At 35.7% G+C, this 19,876-nt stretch overlaps 1 protein-coding gene across 1 annotated transcript; it reads right to left on the bottom strand.

The window, feature by feature from the left end:
- Positions 1 to 486: 486 nt before the first annotated feature.
- Positions 487 to 5,014, bottom strand: LOC119514812 (DEP domain-containing protein 1A-like). Its single transcript, XM_037810531.1, is given in 4 exon segments — positions 487 to 1,151; positions 1,758 to 2,357; positions 4,673 to 4,720; positions 4,879 to 5,014. Coding segments are annotated over 4 exon segments (1,449 nt in total).
- Between the last annotated feature and the right edge of the window lie 14,862 nt (positions 5,015 to 19,876).

Consider the following 19,876-nt stretch of genomic DNA (forward strand, 5'->3'; position numbering starts at 1 on the left):
CTCACTGAGTTTTCCAATATTCTTCACATTCTTACTCTAAGAAACAAAGAAGTAACCTCTAAACAACTAGTACTTTAGCTAATATCCATAAGCACATGTTCAGATAAATTATTTTCTTTGAGAAACAGAATTACAGCTTAAACATAAAGAATACATGTCAGGTTAAAAAATTCAAGTAAATAAAATTCTGGCACACATCAAGATAGCTTTTCCAAATAGTGTATAAAAGAGAGAAGATTGTTTCTGGTTAAATATTTGGTATCACTCTTCTATTACTTGCTTTTAGTTGAGATCCAATAGTTTGTTCACAGTCTCACATTGAAAATGTGTTTATTAAACTATTTTGGCACTTCCTTATATATAGTTTGTTTATTTAGGAAAATATATTAATAATAAGCTTCCTTTTTATAATAGCTATATTCTCAGGAAAGGCTTGTTAAAGTTCCACAAATATTACATAATTTTTAATTCAGTTAGTATCATAAACTACAAAAAATTTGGTTTTCTTAAAATGAGTGTTGGTTGCTTGCTTGTAGGCTTGTCACAAAAATATGCTGCTTCACTTTCTGTGGTTGGAAATCTTTTCTGATATATCAAGGGATATTCCTTCTGAAACTGTTTTAGTTTTTTCCTTTTCGCCTTAAGAGGCAGACACTTATTTTTAATAATATTCTCTAAAAGTTCTGCAATTGCAGCTCGAGAGGTAGAAACTTTTTGTTCATCAAACTCCTGGACACTAATCTGCTTACAGTATGAGTAAGTTGGCAAAGGATCAAGCAGTCCATCTACAGGATTTTTAATATGACCCTTTCTTAAGTAGTCAAGATGTCTCTCAACTGTAATTTGGAAGTAAGAGGGTACTTGAAGAATTCCCTGATGATGATCCTTTAAGAAAGAAATTAATCTTGCAGCAAGAAGCTCTTCAAGATCCACTTCTTTGGCCCAGCATAGGACACACCGAGAAAAAGTGTGTGTCATCAGTGATCTTGTGCCCATTGCATCATGAAGTTGAGGCACATCAACATTTTGACTCATATGTGAAATCATGCGCTTTAAAAGCTGAGGCTTTCTGCGATCTGGTGGGGGAAGTAACAAGCAACATAACTGTAGCGCACTGATAGCAACCCTCTCTAAATGAGGCTGCAACAAACTGTGTGTGCCAGTCAACAGAGAAACTGGAGGAAAAAAAAATTCTGAAAGTTCTACTGTACTTTTTCAGAATCTTTTATTGATTGTGGCACTAGACTCTCAGGGTTCACATTCCATAGATGTTTGCACACTTGTGCTGCCTTGTCCAAGATGATTGATATGATTTGGTTTCATGGTATATTGATAGAGCTATGCTCTCTTGTACTACCTCTTAAAAGCAAACTCTGAGATGTGCAAAGCTGCTTTGGCTTGCATTCCCCACTACACAATGCTTCTTGGTCTTGAACAGTCAAAGTAGAGGTTCTCTTAAAAACAACACAGGGTGGCTTTTGAATATTTTTCTCTGAATGAAGATTCAATAGAGATTCTTGTTTGGCATTAGATGCTAAAACTTTTCCTAGTACATCTTTCTTGAAATCCTTGATCATTTATCTGCAGTCTCACAGCAGACTCTGATTCTTCTTTATTTTTGTCTTTCTGAAGCAGACTGAGAAGACACTCAGTTGATTTGAAGGAATTCAAACTGTTTAGGTGAAGGAACTTTGAAGATTGTGGATTATCTTTGATATTATATATCCCACTGGGTCTAGTGACATAGCCACAAACAACCAAAATATTCACAAATAATTCATAATACTCAAAGGTAACTAGAGGCTCAGGGAGATCAAGAAAACAATCTTCAATTGTTCTGAATACATCTCATTCAAATCCAGCATAAGTTGGATTATTCATATCATTATTTTTTGGCCAATTTGCTAGGCATCTTATGGCAGATAATAACCAGTGAGGGAGGTCATCTGATTTGTCTTGTAGTATAACTACTTCATGTTTGCTTGTATTGGTCATGTTGTTGTACATTACATATTGAGGGATAACTTATCTTGGATTTATGACTTCTTCCAGAAATGGCACACCTAAAATGGTTTGCAGGTAGATCAGAATAATATATCTCCAAACTTCTTCACCATCTCCCTGGCTTATTTCTCTATTATCAACTGAGTTTTCTTGTTCTTCATCGATTGATTCACACTTTATTTTCTCTGTATTTTCCTGAGAGAAATGTAATACATGCTTTTTAGGAGTTCTACGAGATAAGTTTTGTAATTTAGAAAGATTATCTCTATCTTTAGATAAGTTCTCTATGCTGTTTTTTCTCAATTCTGGATATCTTCTTGGAAGAGTTTTAAGTGGTAAAGTTGTAGGAAATCAGCTTGGTGGCCTGATAAGGCCCAGGAGGCACATCCCAATTCTCCATTCCACCCAGGGGGCCCAAAGCTCTTTCAGTGCCCAGTGCAGTCCATGGCAGCTCCCCCATGAAGTTTTACTGAAAAAAAAAAAAAAAAAAAAGCACGATGGATATTGTGACTTCACAAATTTGAAATGTTCATGCTCCATTAAGCTAGAACGTAGCATTATATGCTCAGAACTCTATTAGGTAGGGATGTTTATATTTAGCTGCTACCCCCTCCCTTTAACAATGGGAAACAAAGTTTTATTATCTTACAGGAGATTATCTTGGCCTTCTCTTGACTAGTCTCATTTTATTTTATTGACATCCTAAGAGGGAGTGTTTTTACACTGAGTAAATTAGAAAAAATCAAGTCATCCACTTTTTTTTCTTTCTCTAGCTTTCCTAGATAAAAGGAGGAAGGAAAGACAAGAAAAAAGATGTGCCTAGAGACCAGCTAGTTATCTTTCGTAAAATGTAAAATTGATTCCTGTCATAACCCAGCTTAGTCTTCCAATTGCTTTCCCTTACATCTAGAATTGAATCCAAAGTCCTTGCCATCCACAGAGCCTGATCTCTGCCTGTCCCTTCCAAGCCAACGTTTTTGGGCTATCTACTGAAGCCACTCAGACCCACTGTTTGTTCCAACATACCAAGCTCAGTCCTCTCTCCTGGGAGCTTTATGCTCACTGCACCCCTGTCCTAGAAAATTATGACTCACTCCTCCTCGTTCAGGTCTTAGAGGGGATTTCAAACAACCCTATCTATGACCTCACTCTCTACAACCCTAAACCTTGCTTTCTTTACTTTTCTTTTTCTTCTGCCCTTTCATGCTCACATGGAAAGTCATCCCAAACATTGATATGATGTTGTTTGGTTCTATTGAATTATCTTATTTTTTGTAGAACTTATAACTCTCTGAAAATTAATAGATGTCTTTGTTTATTTTTGCATGTTTTTCATGTGCCCCCCACCCCCAACCTTCCAACTGGAATTTAAGCCCCAAGAACACACATAGACTATTTTGTTCACCATAGAATCCCTAGGGTCTCAGTCATAATGTCATAGATCATATTTATCGAGCTCTTACAATGTGCCAAGCATGCTTTCCATACGTTAGCTTATATATTCCTTCAGCAACACTTGGGTTGCTGACGAAGAAGCTACAGCATAACAAGTTTGAGTAACTTGCCCAATTTGTAGATTTTGGTGCCTTTGGTTTGAACCTGAGCAATCTGGCTCTAAGCTGGCACTTTTAATCATAACATGATTCAGCCCATAATAGTTGCTCAATAAATAATTCTAAGAAAATAAAAGCATGAAGGAAGAAAAGAAAGAAAAAAGAAAGCCAAGGCTCAGTTGGGAACAACTCCTAAATTTGTCAGTAACCATGTAAATTTGAGCAACTTCTTTTTTTTTCCTCTGAGCCTCTGTTACTTTTATCTTTAAAATGATGAAATAAATATCTACCAGAGGAAATTGTCATAGAAAAAAATCTAAGAACAGGAAACACAGGTGTGGGATTTGATTTTATTCTACTTACAAGGCAATAGGTTAGCCTGTTACTGGGTCATGAATGCTAGTAGACACGAAACTCCTGGTTCAGAAACAAAATTACCCACTGACAATAAACAACATGAACATCAGCATGTTTGCATTGATTCAGTTTGCCTGTTTCCAAGCCCCACAGTGGAGAAAAGGGGGTGATACAGGGAGAAGCTCAGGTGGATGTTACACATGTAGTGGTTTTCCATTGCAGCTGGGGAATATTGTGTTTGGGAAACCCACAGTTTTAAAGCAAGAAATAAGCAACTGTGCACTTTGTCTAGGAGGGTGAGGATGGATAGACCTCACAAGATCCCTCAAGGTTGCTCACTGCAAATAAAACATGGAGAGTTACCATGTCTAGCAAGATGCATAGGAACAAGAAAGACCCATGGAGCAACGTCTCCCAACAGATGTTAGCTCACTTCCAGAGGAAGAAGATAAGCACTTTTGTTGAAAAATGTCATTTTGTATCAGCTCTAACAATCAGTGTAATTTCGTAGACTGCATCCTTTGTGTTTAAAGAAAATTATAAATTGCAGTTTGAGAATCTGATTTTACAGAGCTATTTTGGTGAGATACATAGATTAGATAGATAGATAGATAGATAGAGATGGATTTACATATATAAAACCCTCCCCCTCTTTCTTTCTGTCTCCTGAGTATATGCATTTATTTATTTGATAGCTTAAGCATAAATAAAATAGTTTCAAAGCTGGTATGTTGAAGAATATTTATCCAAGCTGAATGGAAACAAATTATTGAAATCAGAGGACGTCTCAGAGCCATCCCATCTTCCTGATTAACTGTCTTCATTTTAGAAGTGGAGTAAGTGTGCAGTTTTATTTTTAGGTAATATCCTTTTCGGTTACTTAACCTGATCTTTTTTTTAATCTTGAAAAGGAATATGGGATTGTTACTCCTTTTTTCAAAAACTTTTAAAGGGCAAAACCAACTCTCAGTTGGAGGAACAAATAACTCAGAGATGGCATTGGAGTCCTTGCTGGGGGGCAGAGTTGGGAAGATCAGCGCTTGGTAAGGTTGTGCACCTCGAACATAAGCCATGGCCAGGGTAGGGATCTCAGTGGCCATGGGGGGGCCTCACTCAGTGGTCCCCATACTTAGGTCTTAGTGCAGGCGTTTATCACACACAAGCCAGATGCTACCATTTCAGGGTGTGTAGACCATTCTGAAGCTTATTTTCAGTGGGGACGTCCAAATCTCCTATCAAGAGTATGCGAAGGAATTCTACTCATAATCAGATCAGACCTTGGTCACTCCATCCCCCAGTCAGCACCATTCACACCTCGGGGATGCTGCCTCATTAATTCCCCTCAATCAGCGTGTACTGACTGGCCTTCTGCCAAAACATATAGAGATTTCTGGTGAAGTTGCTCTCTTCAATAACGGTTAGGTATCTCTCTACTGAAGGCTTCTTAACAGGCAATAGCTCATGAGCTCATCATTAGTACCTCTTGCTGCTAATTCTGCTCTAGTTTTAGGATCTGGAGTGGGGTCTTGCTCTATGAGACTCAAGCATTGCCCTGTGCTCCATTCTTGCTTATCGATTAGGTTTATGTTTGATTCTGTCCTCATGCCTTAAGTAAATCCGTGATAAGTTTACCAATAAAGGTAGGAAGGCAAAGGAAATCATTTTTAGAGCATGTAATAATGACAAAATATTTAATCACAACTGTCTTCAGAACAAAATGCCACAAGGTTTCGTTATTTTTGTAATTCTATAAATACTCCCTGTCTGCTTCCGTAATTTCAAGGGAATCGTCTAAAAATTATAATTCATTTAAATCATTCTTGTTTTCATGGTGTTGATTTCTCTTGACTGGCCAACTTTAATGTAACTTTAATCACTCCCATGAAAGGAAACCATCTATTGAAACTTGTGGGCAGACCACCTGATTTGCTGAGTGTGAAGTTGTGACCCTCAGGCCGACACTGAGACCAGCTAGATCCAAATGGGCCTTTCAGAGTTGATGCCCTCAACATAGGGATATGGCAGTAGATAATATAGCATCTACTTATTTCTCATGAATATATCACTTTCAAGCTTCAGCTATTTTCTGGGGAAAAAAAACGTGTTTGAGGACCATGTCAAAATACAATTTGGGTATTTATTTGAATCTAAAATCATACAATGATAGAATTATAAAGATCAAGGAATGAAATTGAAGTCAAACTCTCCATCCATCCAAAAAAATCACTTCCTGAGCATCCTCTTAAGATAGCCATCTAGCATTTGTTTATGTCTTTCAGGTACTCATTTATTAAAAAAAAATATTTACTGATCACTACTAAATGTCAGGCAGTGTTTTAAGCTGTTGGAATCATCAGTGAGCAAAGCAACTAAAGATCTCTGCCATTTTGAAGCTTGCATTTTCATTGGTGGTAGCAGACAATAGAAAAAAATATGTAAATGTGTGTATATACATATATATATATATGGTAAAAAGTCAAAGAGAAAGGATGTTAGAAAATGAAAAGTGCTATGGAAATCAAAGAAAAGGTAGAATAGAGTAAGGCAGACAAGAATGCTAAAGTCAGGGGGAGGGAACATAGTACAGTTTTAAACAGGGGGTTCAGGGGCTGCCTAAGTGAACACAGAAATGCAAAGTCAAGAAAGAGGTGAGGGAATGAGCCACAAGAATATCTGGACAAACAGCATTCCAAAGCTAGGAAGTGCTTTAAGATGGGAGTATGTCTGAGGTATTTGAGAAAAGGCGAAACTATAGTGAGGGAATGGAAGGAAGGAGAGGAGGTCAGGGAGTTACCAGGGCTTTGGAGGGAACTGGGAGTCACCATAAACAAAGTTAGCTTTTACTTGGACTGAAAAATATTGAGATTTGAAGTGGCATCAGGCTTGTACTGAATGGATACCTCTGGCTGCTGTGTTGAGAATAGACTGTTTGGGAGTCAGTGCAGACACAGGGAGACTTTTAAGGAGGCTTTGGCAGTCATCCATGTGTGAGACCATGATGGCTGGGCTGGGGGGACAGTGGAGGTGGGTAGAAGAAGTCACAGTCTGGAAAGATTTTGAAGGTAGAGCTCTCAAGATGTTCCAACAAATTGTGTGAAGGTGAAAAAAACAGGAGTCACGGATAACTGCAAGGTTTGTGAACTAGGCAATGGTTGTTCCCCGTGTGTGAACATATTTTGGATGTGTGTGTTTTTGAAGTTCTCGAAAGCAGGCATTTTTCATGAGAAAGTATGTTTTCACATGTGGTGGCCTCATTGTTCCAAGTGTTTTATTTCTGCTTTCTTGAGCTCTTCATCTATTTTTCCAGGTTCTGGCATCTGGGACAAAACTCTGTAGGACAGTCTTTCACTGAAGCCTCCTTCAAGCCAAATGTTTCCTACAACAAATCCTCAGATGACAAATTATCGAGACCCATGAGGATAGTGGCCCCTTCCGTAATGCGTCAAAGTTCTGCATGAGGAATGAGGCTCAAAATGGCTCGAGTTTTTCCAGACATGATATGAACAAAACAGAGTTCAGGGAATTTATTCCTTTCTGTGTCTTCCATTCTCTCTTTTTTAAGACACTCTAAATGGGGGCTAGTTCTAGCAACATGGAGAATACTTGGTTTATATGAGCCTGCTCTGGGTTGAAAGAGAGTTTAAATTCAGAATTTATTTTGCATGACTTTGCTCAATACTCACATCATCAATGAAATTCATTCATTCATTTATGGTTATTTTTTTAAATAAATGATTTATTGTTATCAAAGCAATTCTTGCCTACAGTTCAAAATTCAAACATTGATAAAAAAGCATAGAGCAAAAGTTAGAATCCACTAAAACTAGTCACTGGGGCAACCATTTCAACTTCTAATTATCTTTTTGTCACCTTCCTCAAAACATATTTAAAAAATAAGCTTATACCGCATCTTTTGATACATGAGGTTTAGCCATCTTACATGTCCTTCCTCTCACCTCTCCCAATGGTTACATACCCTTAAAAAAATACATATTCAGTGTTTTCATTATTTTACCTCCATAAAAATTGCTTACTGCTAGGCCTGCTATACTATAGTTTTGTATCATTTGTTGTACATTTTCTTTTCTTTGAAATTAATATATTTTTTGTTGCCTTAGCTTTCGGTTGACTTTCAGGCTATCTTCACATCTCTTTCACCAACCCTGAAAGCCACTTTTCCATTTTGTCAGATAATCCATCTGATCAGTTGCACTTTTTCCTGAACCTTCTTCCTGGAGCCTTCTGTCTACCTTCACCAAGCAGAGCTGCATACCCCAAGAGGCCTGTTGCCCGGCTCTTCTCTTGTCTTCATCCTGGGATTCTCTTTTTCTCACACCTGAGTAGAATCCCCTCTTTCCTGGATCCAATTTCTTCATTTTCCTAGGTTTACTTCTTTGTTTCAGTGAGGCATATCTTCAAGAATATTCCTGAAAAAAAAAACAGTGCCTGAGCAGTATGTTTTTTAAGAGTTTGTATACTTGAAATCTTTATTTTACCAAGCCAATGGTAAACTTGGTTGGGTACTGAATTCTTTGTTGGATATCATTTCCCCTCACAATTTTGAAGGTGTTTGTGCTTTGTCTTCTGAAAACTCTGAGATTGCTATGGGTTGCAATCTAAACCTATTATTGTCTTTGAAAAATCCAAAGCTATTACTGTCTTTGATCTTGCATATATGATCAGTATTTTGTACTTTAAGCTTTAAAATCCTACATTTATATAGTGCATATTGATGTTTTATAACATTTCTCTAATTTTACTATTTTTTTTCTATCATTGCCATCTCTTTGCCTTTTTTCCTGTTCTACTTCTCAGATAATTCTCTTGACCTTCATTTCTGAAAATCTTACTCAATTTCTTTTTGCACTTTTTATTAAGTACAATGAAGCACACATCACATAAGTTTACAACTTGAGCACACACATCTTGCAGACAACCTCCAGAGCAATAAACAGAACATCATCAGTATCTTAGAGACTCATCTTGTGGTCCCTTCCAATTCCACATCATGTACTGTACCTTCCCCACCTTAACAGAGTCCTAATTTCTAAGAACATAGAATAGTTTCATCTTTTTTTATTATTTGGTTCCTTATATAATTGAATTGTACATTATGTTATTCCTGTCTTTTTTTTCCTTTGCTAAATATTTTGTTTGTGAGATTCAAAAATATTCTTACATGTAGCTGTGGGTTTCTATCTACCCCCCCACACACACACTTTTCACTTTTCATCTTCATGCATCAAAATCATATATATGTAAATATATATTTATACACACCTTCTAATATTGGTGAGCATTTGGATAGCACCCAAATATTTTTGGCTAATTAGGAGAGCACAGTTCTGAAATTCTAGAATAAGTTTTGGTGAATATTAATATCCAAGAAATTGCAACATATTGTAAATAATATGATACTACTTTTTAATAAATTCTGAATCAATGAAATTAAACTGTGCTTATATATATATATATATTTGGCATGAGAATGAAGAGCCTTAGAGTAAGTATATTGCAAAAGAGGTAAAGGATTGGCTTGGGCAGGCTGAAGCCTAGTGATAATGATCTGGTTACTAAATTGACCAGAGGATTTTCAGATGTTCGCTGTATTGTTTTGCTTCATAACACATGTAATATGCTGCATCTTTTTTTGAGTATTGAATATTATGTATTTAAAATAAAATAAAATTTGACCTAATGTCTCAAGCCATTCCGTTTCTCATGCAAAACTCTAATGCCATGTGTTACAGAACTCTTCTGATAAGAGCTCATGTTTAAGTAAATCAGGAAAACTGGAGAGCATTAAAAAAATTGGACAATTCTTGAGAAGCTGGCTTCTTAGGCTAATCTCTCCTGTCATGCGGAAACTTCCTTGCATTTCCTCCTTTTGTGAATAGCAATAGCCTTGTTCCCACTAGTTATATGCCTGAGCCTTCTTTCCTGTACCATCAAAATGACGCAGCCTCACATTATCTGGGAGAACACATTCAAAGGCTCCTCTAGCATCAAGCTTGAAACATTTTCTATTTTCTCTCTTTCTCTACCACTACCTGAAACTTTTTTTAACCCTAACTTATTTTCCTCCATACACTTGGAATTCTTAAAAGTGTTCCTGGAATTAAAGCCCCTTCTCTCCATGTCAATTTAAGTGAACAAACACATCCATCTTGCTACTACAAGACAAGCCAAAGTCCAGGGGGAGGGCAACAAGTTGGACTTGCAGCCCCTGGCAACCTACGGATCAAACCAATCTTCATGTCCACCTGTTTTTAGATTTTTCAGGCATGGGTCATATTTCCCCTTATTTTTAAAACAAGTTTGAGTTAAGGATACCAGTACATGCAGCATAAGAACTCAAATGCAACATCTAAGAACAAGTATCTCTGATGAGCAAAGCTATAGAAAGTATCTCTCAAGAAATGTTACTCCCTATTCTAGTTTGCTAATGCTGCTAGAATGCAAAACACCAGAAATGGATTGGCTTTTTATAAAGGGGGTTTATTTGGTTACACAGTTACAGTCTCAAGGCCATAAAGTGTCCAAGGTAAGTCATCAACAATCCAGTACCTTCACTGGAGGATGGCCAATGGCGTCCGGAAAACCTCTGTTAGCTGGGAAGGCACGTGGCTGGCGTCTGCTTCAAGTTCTGGTTTCAAAATGGCTTTCTCCCAGTACATTCCTCTCCTGGCCACAACTCCTCTTCAAAATGTCACTCTCATTTGCTCTTGGGGTGTCTGTCCTCTCTTAGCTTCTCCGGAGCAAGAGTCTGCTTTCAATAGCCGTCTTCAAACTGTCTGTCACCTGCAGCCGCTGTGCTTTCTTCAAAGTGTCTCTCTTGGCTGTAGCAAGCCCACTTCTTCTGTCTGAGCTTATATAGTGCTCCAGTAATCAAGGCCCATGCTGAATGGGTGGGGCTATGCCTCCATGGAAATTATCTCATCAGAGTTATCACCTACAGTTGAGTGGGTCACATCACCATGGAAACACTCAAAGGATTCCAATCTAATCAGCACTAAAATGTCTGTCCCACAAGATTGCATCAAAGAATATGGCTTTTTCTGGGGGACATAATACATTCAAACCTGCATACTCCCTTATCAAGGAGACCAGCTTGGACTTGCAAGCAGTTGATTAATAATCTTCCCAAATAGAGCTGAATTTAAGCTAATGCCTTTCAGGACATTGAAACACTTCTTAGTTCCTTAGGTCTTTTAATGAAGTTGCGGTCCTTATGAATTCTTCTAGTATTTTTCACTAGTAATTATTGAGACAATAATTATTCCTTGATGATTATCATATATTTTCCATTCCACTTTGTCTCACTCACAGCAATCCACTTTATTCCCTTCTGTGAGTGTTTACTTTCTCATAATATGATTTAATTTTTTAAATGTTTACTTTCTTAACTTTCAAAATGAAGATGAGAATCTATAAAGTATAATTTAAGAGGGTTAAAAAATGAATCTTTTGGGATTGTAATGCAGAAGAGACTGGTCATAACTGAAAATAATTTTGAAAGCTGTGAATGAACCCTTATTTTCTTTTGAAAATCAGTGTTCAGATATGCCTGGTGAGGTCCCCCTTACCCGTTCAAAATGTTTGCCTTGGATTTAAAATATGTTTTTATGTCTCAGTTAATTTGCATACAAATTCCATTTCCACCCCAGTCCAAAGCCCTACCATTTTTCTGTCTGTAACCAACATAAGGTAACACTATCAGCTTCTGATTTTCAAGCTTAATTCCTGTCCCTAAAAGCAGCCTAAGCATTTTGTGCTTGAGCAAATAGAGTCCTAGCATAAAGTTTCTCTCTCTCTCTTTTCTCATTTGCACATTTCCTATATTCCTTTATTTCATTCTCCTACACACATCTTGAAAAGAACCAAACTCTCTCAACATTCAACTTTAAGTACTGCGTTTGCCAATGAAACTTTGAAAACAAACTGCGGGATAATTTATAATCATCAATTGTTCATTCCCGTCATCCCCAAGGGGATACAGCATATATTATTATTCCATTAAGGAAATGAAGACTCTCTGAGCCAAGTAATCCTCTCTTTAGCTCCCTCCTCCCATTCCCATGTTCTAAAACTTCCTCTGCTAAGGTTTCTCAAATCTTGTAGCCAGAACCCTGGAATATGCAGAGACTTAATGCTCCATGAAGTGATCAAGGGACAAGTGTGTAGGTAGTTCTCCAAGTGCCATCCTTCCATTCGAAACAAAGCAGCTCAGCTTTTGATTTATACATTGGGGTTCTGTCTAATATTGTATGTGGAGAAAAATGGTTGAAAGTAACTCTTCTATTAAAAGTTTCTTCATGATAGAGCACCCCATTTTCCCCTATAAAACTACCCAAATAACAGAAAACAAAACAACAACAAAAAGAAAAACAGACAAACACAATTAACTTGAACATATAAACATGTTCAGTTGAAGATAAATGTAGAAAAGAAAGCATTTTGGATTATTTTACTTTTTATTTGTTTATAAGCTTATCAATTAAACATGTTTCATAGGTACTATAATAAAAAATAAACCAAAACCCAAGAAACGGACACAGTGCTGCCTTGAACTATATGTACATTCTAATACTGTATATCCAAATTGAGGTTGTATCCATCTATGCAAAACAAAGGAGGAAATCATCAAAAGAAGTCATAACAAAGGAGGAAATCATCAAAAGAAATCATAACATAGGAAATCATCAAAAGAAATGCTCATTTATTTTTCAACTTTTTACTTTGAAATAATTATAGACATTGAGAAAATGTACATTCTAATACTGTATATCCAAATTTAGGTTGTTTCCGTCTATGCAAAACAAAGGAGGAAATCATCAAAAGAAATCATAACAAAGGAGGAAATCATCAAAAGAAATGCTCATTTATTTTTCAACTTTTTTACTTCGAAATAGTTATAGACATTGAGAAAATTTACAAAAGTAGTACAGGGAGATGTTTTACATCCTTCACCCAGCTTCCCCTAATGTTACAATTACATAGTCCAAATTATCAAAATCAGGATATGCAATACTATTAACTAAACTACAGACCTTATCAAAATCAGGATACGCAATACTATTAAGTAACCTACAGATCTTATTTGGGTTTCATTTGGTTTTTCCACAAATACTGTTTTTTTCTTCCCGGATTCCATTCCAAATTCTGCATCACTTTTAATTATTCTATCTCCTCTGTCTCCTCCAATTTGATTTTCATGACCTAGATGCAATTGATGAGTCCCAATCAGTTATTGTGTAAAATTAATTTGTAAAAATTCTCTCAGTATGTGTTTGCCTGCCAAGTTCCCATATTTGGATTGAGGCTATCATTTTTGACAAGACTACTGCAGAAGGTACTTTGTTTCCCTCTCTGTGCATCACATTGAGAGTGCATGATGTCAAGGTATCATTACTGGGGGTTACTTGGTTAGGGTTGTGAATACCAAGTACCAGTTAACTCAGCAAAGTTACTATTTTTCTCTTTCTTGTCAATTAATCTTGGGGATTATTGCAAATATCCTATTTCTCTTTAGACCGTCACCCACCGACTTTAGCCTTCTTCATTAGATCTTGTTTGCAACTATTATTACTATGTGTCTGCCTAATGTTAATTTTGTATCTCTCATTGCTTCTATATTTGCTAATTAGATTCTTCCCTAAAGAAGAATTGTCCCTTATCCCAGATTTGTTTGTTTATTTATTTATATTAGTGTAGACTCATGGATATTTATTTTATTCTATGGCTTATAATCTCCTATAATCTTTATTTATTGCTTTTGCTTCCAAATTGTCTTAGCTTTGACCATTGAAATCTTCTTCCTATTGGCTCCTTGTTTCAACGTACTCCCATTCTTTTCAATCCCTTTCTTATCTTTATGGCACCATGAAATGTTTCAAACTCATCTTGTATTTTCCCTGCCCCAGGCCTGGAATCAAGCACTTCTTCAAAGAGACCTGGTTCACTTTGCTGGAGAATGGTATTTAGAATCCAACATCTGGGCACTAACAGTGCTCATTACTCATGGGATGGCCTTACTCCAAATTCCTCTCACACACAGAACCAGGAGATATACATATAAATGGCAACCCATGTATATCACCTTCTCTCTCATATGAAGGGTAGCATCCTATAGATAATTTTTTTTTTTTTTTTTTACTAAAAATCAGTGGCGATTTTCTCATTTATATTCCTCTGGGTGTTCTAAATTATGAGACCATATTATTTTATTTGGGATTGAATCAAGTTGTTTTAATCTCTAACAAAAAAATTCAGCTAAGTATATGTATTTTTTAATTTAACCCTTATAAAATATTTGCTCCCCTCTTGACTAGAGGAATAAGATCTCTTATTTGGATGTCTTCTATGAATTTAAGTTCCTTGCTACTTACCAAGTAGGATAAGCTAAATCTTTCCAGCTATTATTAATTATATCTTTTAAAATACAACATGAAGATGCTAACATTCCCTAATTTTTCAGGTTGTCATAATTATAGATTAAAGTCAGATATTACATAACCAAGTGCTTGGGAAAAATAAAAAATGATCAAGGCAATTATCAAGTATGCCAATTTCTGGAGGGCAATTAAAAAATAAAGTATTAAGGACTTGTTCCTTAATCCAGTATTTATTCCATCATCATTTATAATAATAAAAACTGGAAACAAACTACATGTCTGACAATAGTGATTACTTAAATATGTTATAGTGCATCTATAAGATGATCTACTATGCAACCAGTAAAGAGAAAAACATGGTCTCAAAAAGAATTTACATAGAGACAATAGCAAAAATATATTTTAAGTTAAATATAAAGTGTACAAAGTCTTATTGTTACAATTTTCTGATATATGAGTATGTATAAATATCTATATGTAAACAGCAGTTTGCAATACAATTCTACATAAATATATAATTATATGTATATATGTCTGTGTGTATATATAACACATATATTCATATATAACTATAACTATATTAGTTATATGTGTACATAATCAAAATGTTAGCAAATGGGTGATAGTGTTACTTGTGACATTTTTATTTATATTTTTCACTATAAACCAGATTTTCTATGAATAAAATGCTTTATTTTTATGAAGAGAGAAAATGATTGCATTGAAGATCCAAATTCATTCTGTAGTTATTTTGACTTACAACAAATAATAGATACCAATATCTGTGTCCCACTTAAAATTACTCCCTCTTATGATATTCAGTTTATGAAAATTCCCTTCTATTTCTTGTTTGCTGAAAATTTGTACATGAAAGGATGTTGAATTTTATCAAATGTTTTCTCTGCATCTATTCTTATATTTGTATTTTTTGCTTTACTCTTCAATGTAGTAAATTATATTGACTGATGTCTTAAGCTTCTTAGATAGTTCTGATCTAAAGCAGCAAGACTTTCTGGAGAGGAGAATGCCTAGTATAAGTGACTTTTATTATCTGATCTGTTACTATTTAGAGATTAATTTCAATCTGTCATTTCCCTGAAGAACACAAACTGGCATTCTAATTTTTCAGAATAACCCCAAAGTAAATACATATACATGAAGTGTTAGAAGATTTTTGAATTGAAAGCCTAAAGCAGCCTTTTCCAAAGCATGTTCTGAAGATCACTAACTCCAAGGGATAATCAGTCAAAAGTGGGTTTCAGGATCAAATGTGGGAAACGTTAATTTACTGTATCTCCTTTTCAGAGAATCAATGTATATTAGCATATTAAGGATTCTTTTATTAGTGCAGATTTCATGTATTTATCTTTTCTAATCAAGTATTTTCCAAACTTATTGAACCATGGAAATTCCCACTGAATATTTATAAACAGCTTAGGAAGTCATATAACACAATTGGGAAAACCCTTGCTATTTATAAATGAGGATTTTGAAAATCCTCATCAAGGTAGAGCTTATTAAATTGTGAAGACTTAGAGGTTTACCAATGCTATGCTTTCCTTTACACTTTATGTGAAAATACTGTCCTATGGAGAGCACAAAAATATCACTATAAAATGAAAATGTAACTGAGAAGTTATTTAAGAAATCATGATTACTGAATCATTATATAGATATTTCTTTTTACTTTCTAGTGTATTAGAATAGCCAGAAGGAAAAACCTGAAATTGCTAAACTGTAATCCAGTTGCCTTGATCTTTGATAATGATTATATAACTATATAACCTTTATATAGTGACCTTGTGATTTTAGAAACTTTGTGACTGACCTTCACTTGTACACCTTTATCTGCTTTTTTCAACTTTAGATCCTATGACCACTAAAGACAGCCATTAATGTTTATTACTGAAGGGCCTCGAGTCAGCCAAAAACAAATCCACCCCAATTCCAAAGCTGTCGTGATAGAGCTGGATCTAACCAAAATGGGCCCACCTGACATCCACAGCACCTTAAACTTTAACCTGTAACAGACCTATACCTCATTATAATACTAAAAATCACACCCATCATCCTATTAAGGCCATCATTTTCTTACCTACAGTCCATGACTAAGCATGTAATCGATCTGTGCATGCTCAATGGTTAGATTGTCTCTAACCTTGTCATCTTGAACCATTGTGCTCATTATTCTAAAACCTGCCCGTCTTTTCAAACTATAAAACTGCCAGAATTACTGCAGTTTGAAGAGATGGATTTTTTTAGGCTGATAGGCTGTCTGATTTTCTGCTTCATGCCTACCAATACAGTCTTTGTCTCTTTGAAACCCTGGTGTCTCAGGAATTGAGTGCCTTGGGCAGAAAACTCACTACCTTTGTTCAGTATCAAAAATACATCATCAAGTATTCATATACACGAAACTGTTAAATTTCAAAGTAGACACATTTGTTCCCTGTAGTTATCTTTGATTTTTGAGGTAACAAATGATTTATTTCTGACTCTCTGAGTGTTAGTTAAACTGAAGCCCAAAGGAGCCCCTCACTGCAGGGGAAAATGAGACAAATCATGACAGCACAGCAGAACTTTCATTTTATAGTGGTGATTGCATTTTTATAAATGTGCAAAAAGACCGATATTAAACTGAACACTTAAACTTTATTCACCTGAAGTACAATAATTCTGAATTTTGAATATTTTAGCATGCTGTATTAAAGAAATCTGGTGGAATTATCTTCTGCAATATTTGTGAAATGAAGTAGATGAAGCAAATTAAAGTCATGGAAGTGATAAAAGTTCAGTGGATGCCATAATTGTTAAACTCTTTTGTGGCCACTATGTACCCTAATTTAAAACTACTCTGATCTACTAGAATAAGCAATTAGAAACTCTACATAACATTGTGCCTGAATAACCTTCCCCCATGCCCATCAGCATAATGTGCTGGAAAATGCTTTGCAGATAGGCGCTTTTAAAATGGCTTCTATATTAACTACAGTGACATAATGCTTCATTCATTTCTTCAAAAACACTTGCTCATTCAAGTTCTGAGTCTTAGAATTCTTCATCACCTCTCTTCAGAGGTCAGAGAACATATACAAGGTATTTCTGAGGCCTCTAGCAATGAGAAGGGTGTATGACTAAGCAAATCTTTTATAAATAAAACTCTCCCCTCCCTTAAATAAGAATGGGAGAAAAGGATGGAGAAAAATATTTATTGAGCAGCTAATGTGCACTATGCACCAGGCTAGGAACTTCATATACCTTTTACGTTGTACAAAGAACTCACAAGCATCTCCGTTTCATAGGTGAGGAAAAGCCTAGAGAGATCACTCAGCCTGTGAGTAGTTGGCTTGGACATGAGCTCACATTTAAACACTATACCTTTTCCACTCTTTCACATGCTATAGTGTGTGCAAATTTCTTGTTCTTCTTAAGTGTACTTGAACATCTTCAGAATTACGCTTCTTCTTTGAGACTTGAGGTATTATCTGCTCCCTTTATACACAAGAAAAATGAGGTCCATTATGAAGAAAAGCTAACCCTTGGTACCCAAACTTCGGTGAAAGGAAAAGATGGGATTAGATTAAATGCATTCTGATTCCAAGCCCTGTTCTTCTTCTACAACATCTTACTTTCTTAGGTAAGTTCCGCCTGTTGTTCCCATTGTCCTTTAAGATCTTTAGTGGTAGAGGACGTTTTTTTTGTTTTGCTTTATTTTTTTTAATATTGCTTTCCTGCAATATTCCATAGATTGCCCTTTGCTAAAACTGAACTCCACTGGAGCTTTATTTGGCACTGAAACATGATTGTCTCATCAGCACTTTGAGATCAATTGACTCACATGATCTGAGCCTCATGCTATCTTTTGAAGGAACTCATTGTTATTTCTTTGGCTAGGAGTACTATAAGAAAAAGAGGCTGAGGAGTTTATCCAGAGTTCGATTAATTTATCACTTATAAAACTGAATCCAATATAAAGCAAGACGTTTGACATAAAAATTGTCAAAAACAGTGTAAAGTGATAAAAAATAAGATATTACAATGAGTCTGAGATTAGCTAATTAATGCAGTTGAAAGCCTAACAGTAACCACAGTAGCAATGTGGACATAAAACAAAACCAAAAAAACACTAAGATTTTTTTGCTTTCTTAACTTCCAGGGTCACATGTTTGTGCATGTTCCTATTTTGGTCCCATTTCATATTTTATTCTTGCTGAGCCTGCAAAATATCATTATGAATTTTGATGTTTACCCATCTTTTGCTAGATAGCCTAATAAATATCTCTAGATTCATCAAAAAAACAACAAACCAACCACTCAGACCAGAACTTTTATTGTGCTTTGTCTTTTTTTTGTTATGAAGAGAATATAAAGCACTTTGTTTTGTAGTGAATAGATGAATGATAATGTGCTCCTCAATGGGACATTGTTTCAAAATCTATTTTATCTCTGTGACTGGTTTTTTATTTGTGCCACAGTCAGCTGGCTGATTAGCTCTAGGTGCCAGGGCATTGGCCAGCCTTGCAAAAATTTGGAGTTTTTAATTGCTGTGAGACCTTAGGAGAAGACAGTCTATTACATATCACTCAACATAGAAGAATACAGAAACTGGCCTAAACTTCTTCTTTGCTATACCTCTTTGAAAATATTCAGAGAAATGAAATGTCTCCGTTCATTTAAATTTTCAGTGTTTTTAAACCCAAACCGTATTGAATACGTGCTATATTTATCTCCATAACATGTGTTTGTAAATTAAAATTATTTCCTAATAAAAACAGCTAGCACTTACTGAATACATACTTCATTTCAGGCCCTTTGCCAACAGTGTCCTTATTTAATCCTCACATAAACTCTATGTGATAAGAGCTATTATGAGGATGATTTTTTAAAGGGAGAAATGAAGCATAGGGAGGTTAAATGAATTCCCCAAAGTCACGGGGCTAATATGAGGATGAGGCTGAGATACAAAACCGGTCAGGCTGGTATTATAACCTGTACACTTAGCAACTAAGATATGTGTGTTATTTCATTAACACCACCCCTCTTCCGATTCTGGCTACATCAAGTTCTCCGGAAGACTACTTTCCTCTCACAAAAGCGTTGGTGTTATTAGGCAAGAACCTTTTCCTTCTACAGCGGACTAAGCTAGAAGGAGGGGTTGCAGGGCTACAGTCACCTAGGAATTGCCTTTTTTAGTCAAAACCTTGGTAGAGGGTCCCTGTGAGAACAGAAGGAAAAAAGACAACAGGGCTGGAATCGCCCGGCTCTTAGATAGTTTTGTTTCTTGGAATCCGGGCCAGCAAAATCTTACAATTTAAGTATCCATAAATGCTCCTGAATTAGGCAACAGTGAACAAAAGTGAAACATATTTTCAGCATATATATTTTCCCTGTGACAAGCTCACATAATTCAAATACAAACAATTAGTTCCAGAATCTCTAATACAGAAGAGATTTTGTCAGATACAAAAGTGGAGCATTTTCTCAGAACTGAGACAAAGACACTAAAATAAGGAAAAGAATATTGAGCTATATGAACTTTTTAATTGATTAATAAAGATTTTGGTCAAA

Source organism: Choloepus didactylus, chromosome 18, assembly GCF_015220235.1.
Source record: "Choloepus didactylus isolate mChoDid1 chromosome 18, mChoDid1.pri, whole genome shotgun sequence".
Taxonomy (NCBI): Eukaryota; Metazoa; Chordata; class Mammalia; order Pilosa; family Megalonychidae; genus Choloepus; species Choloepus didactylus.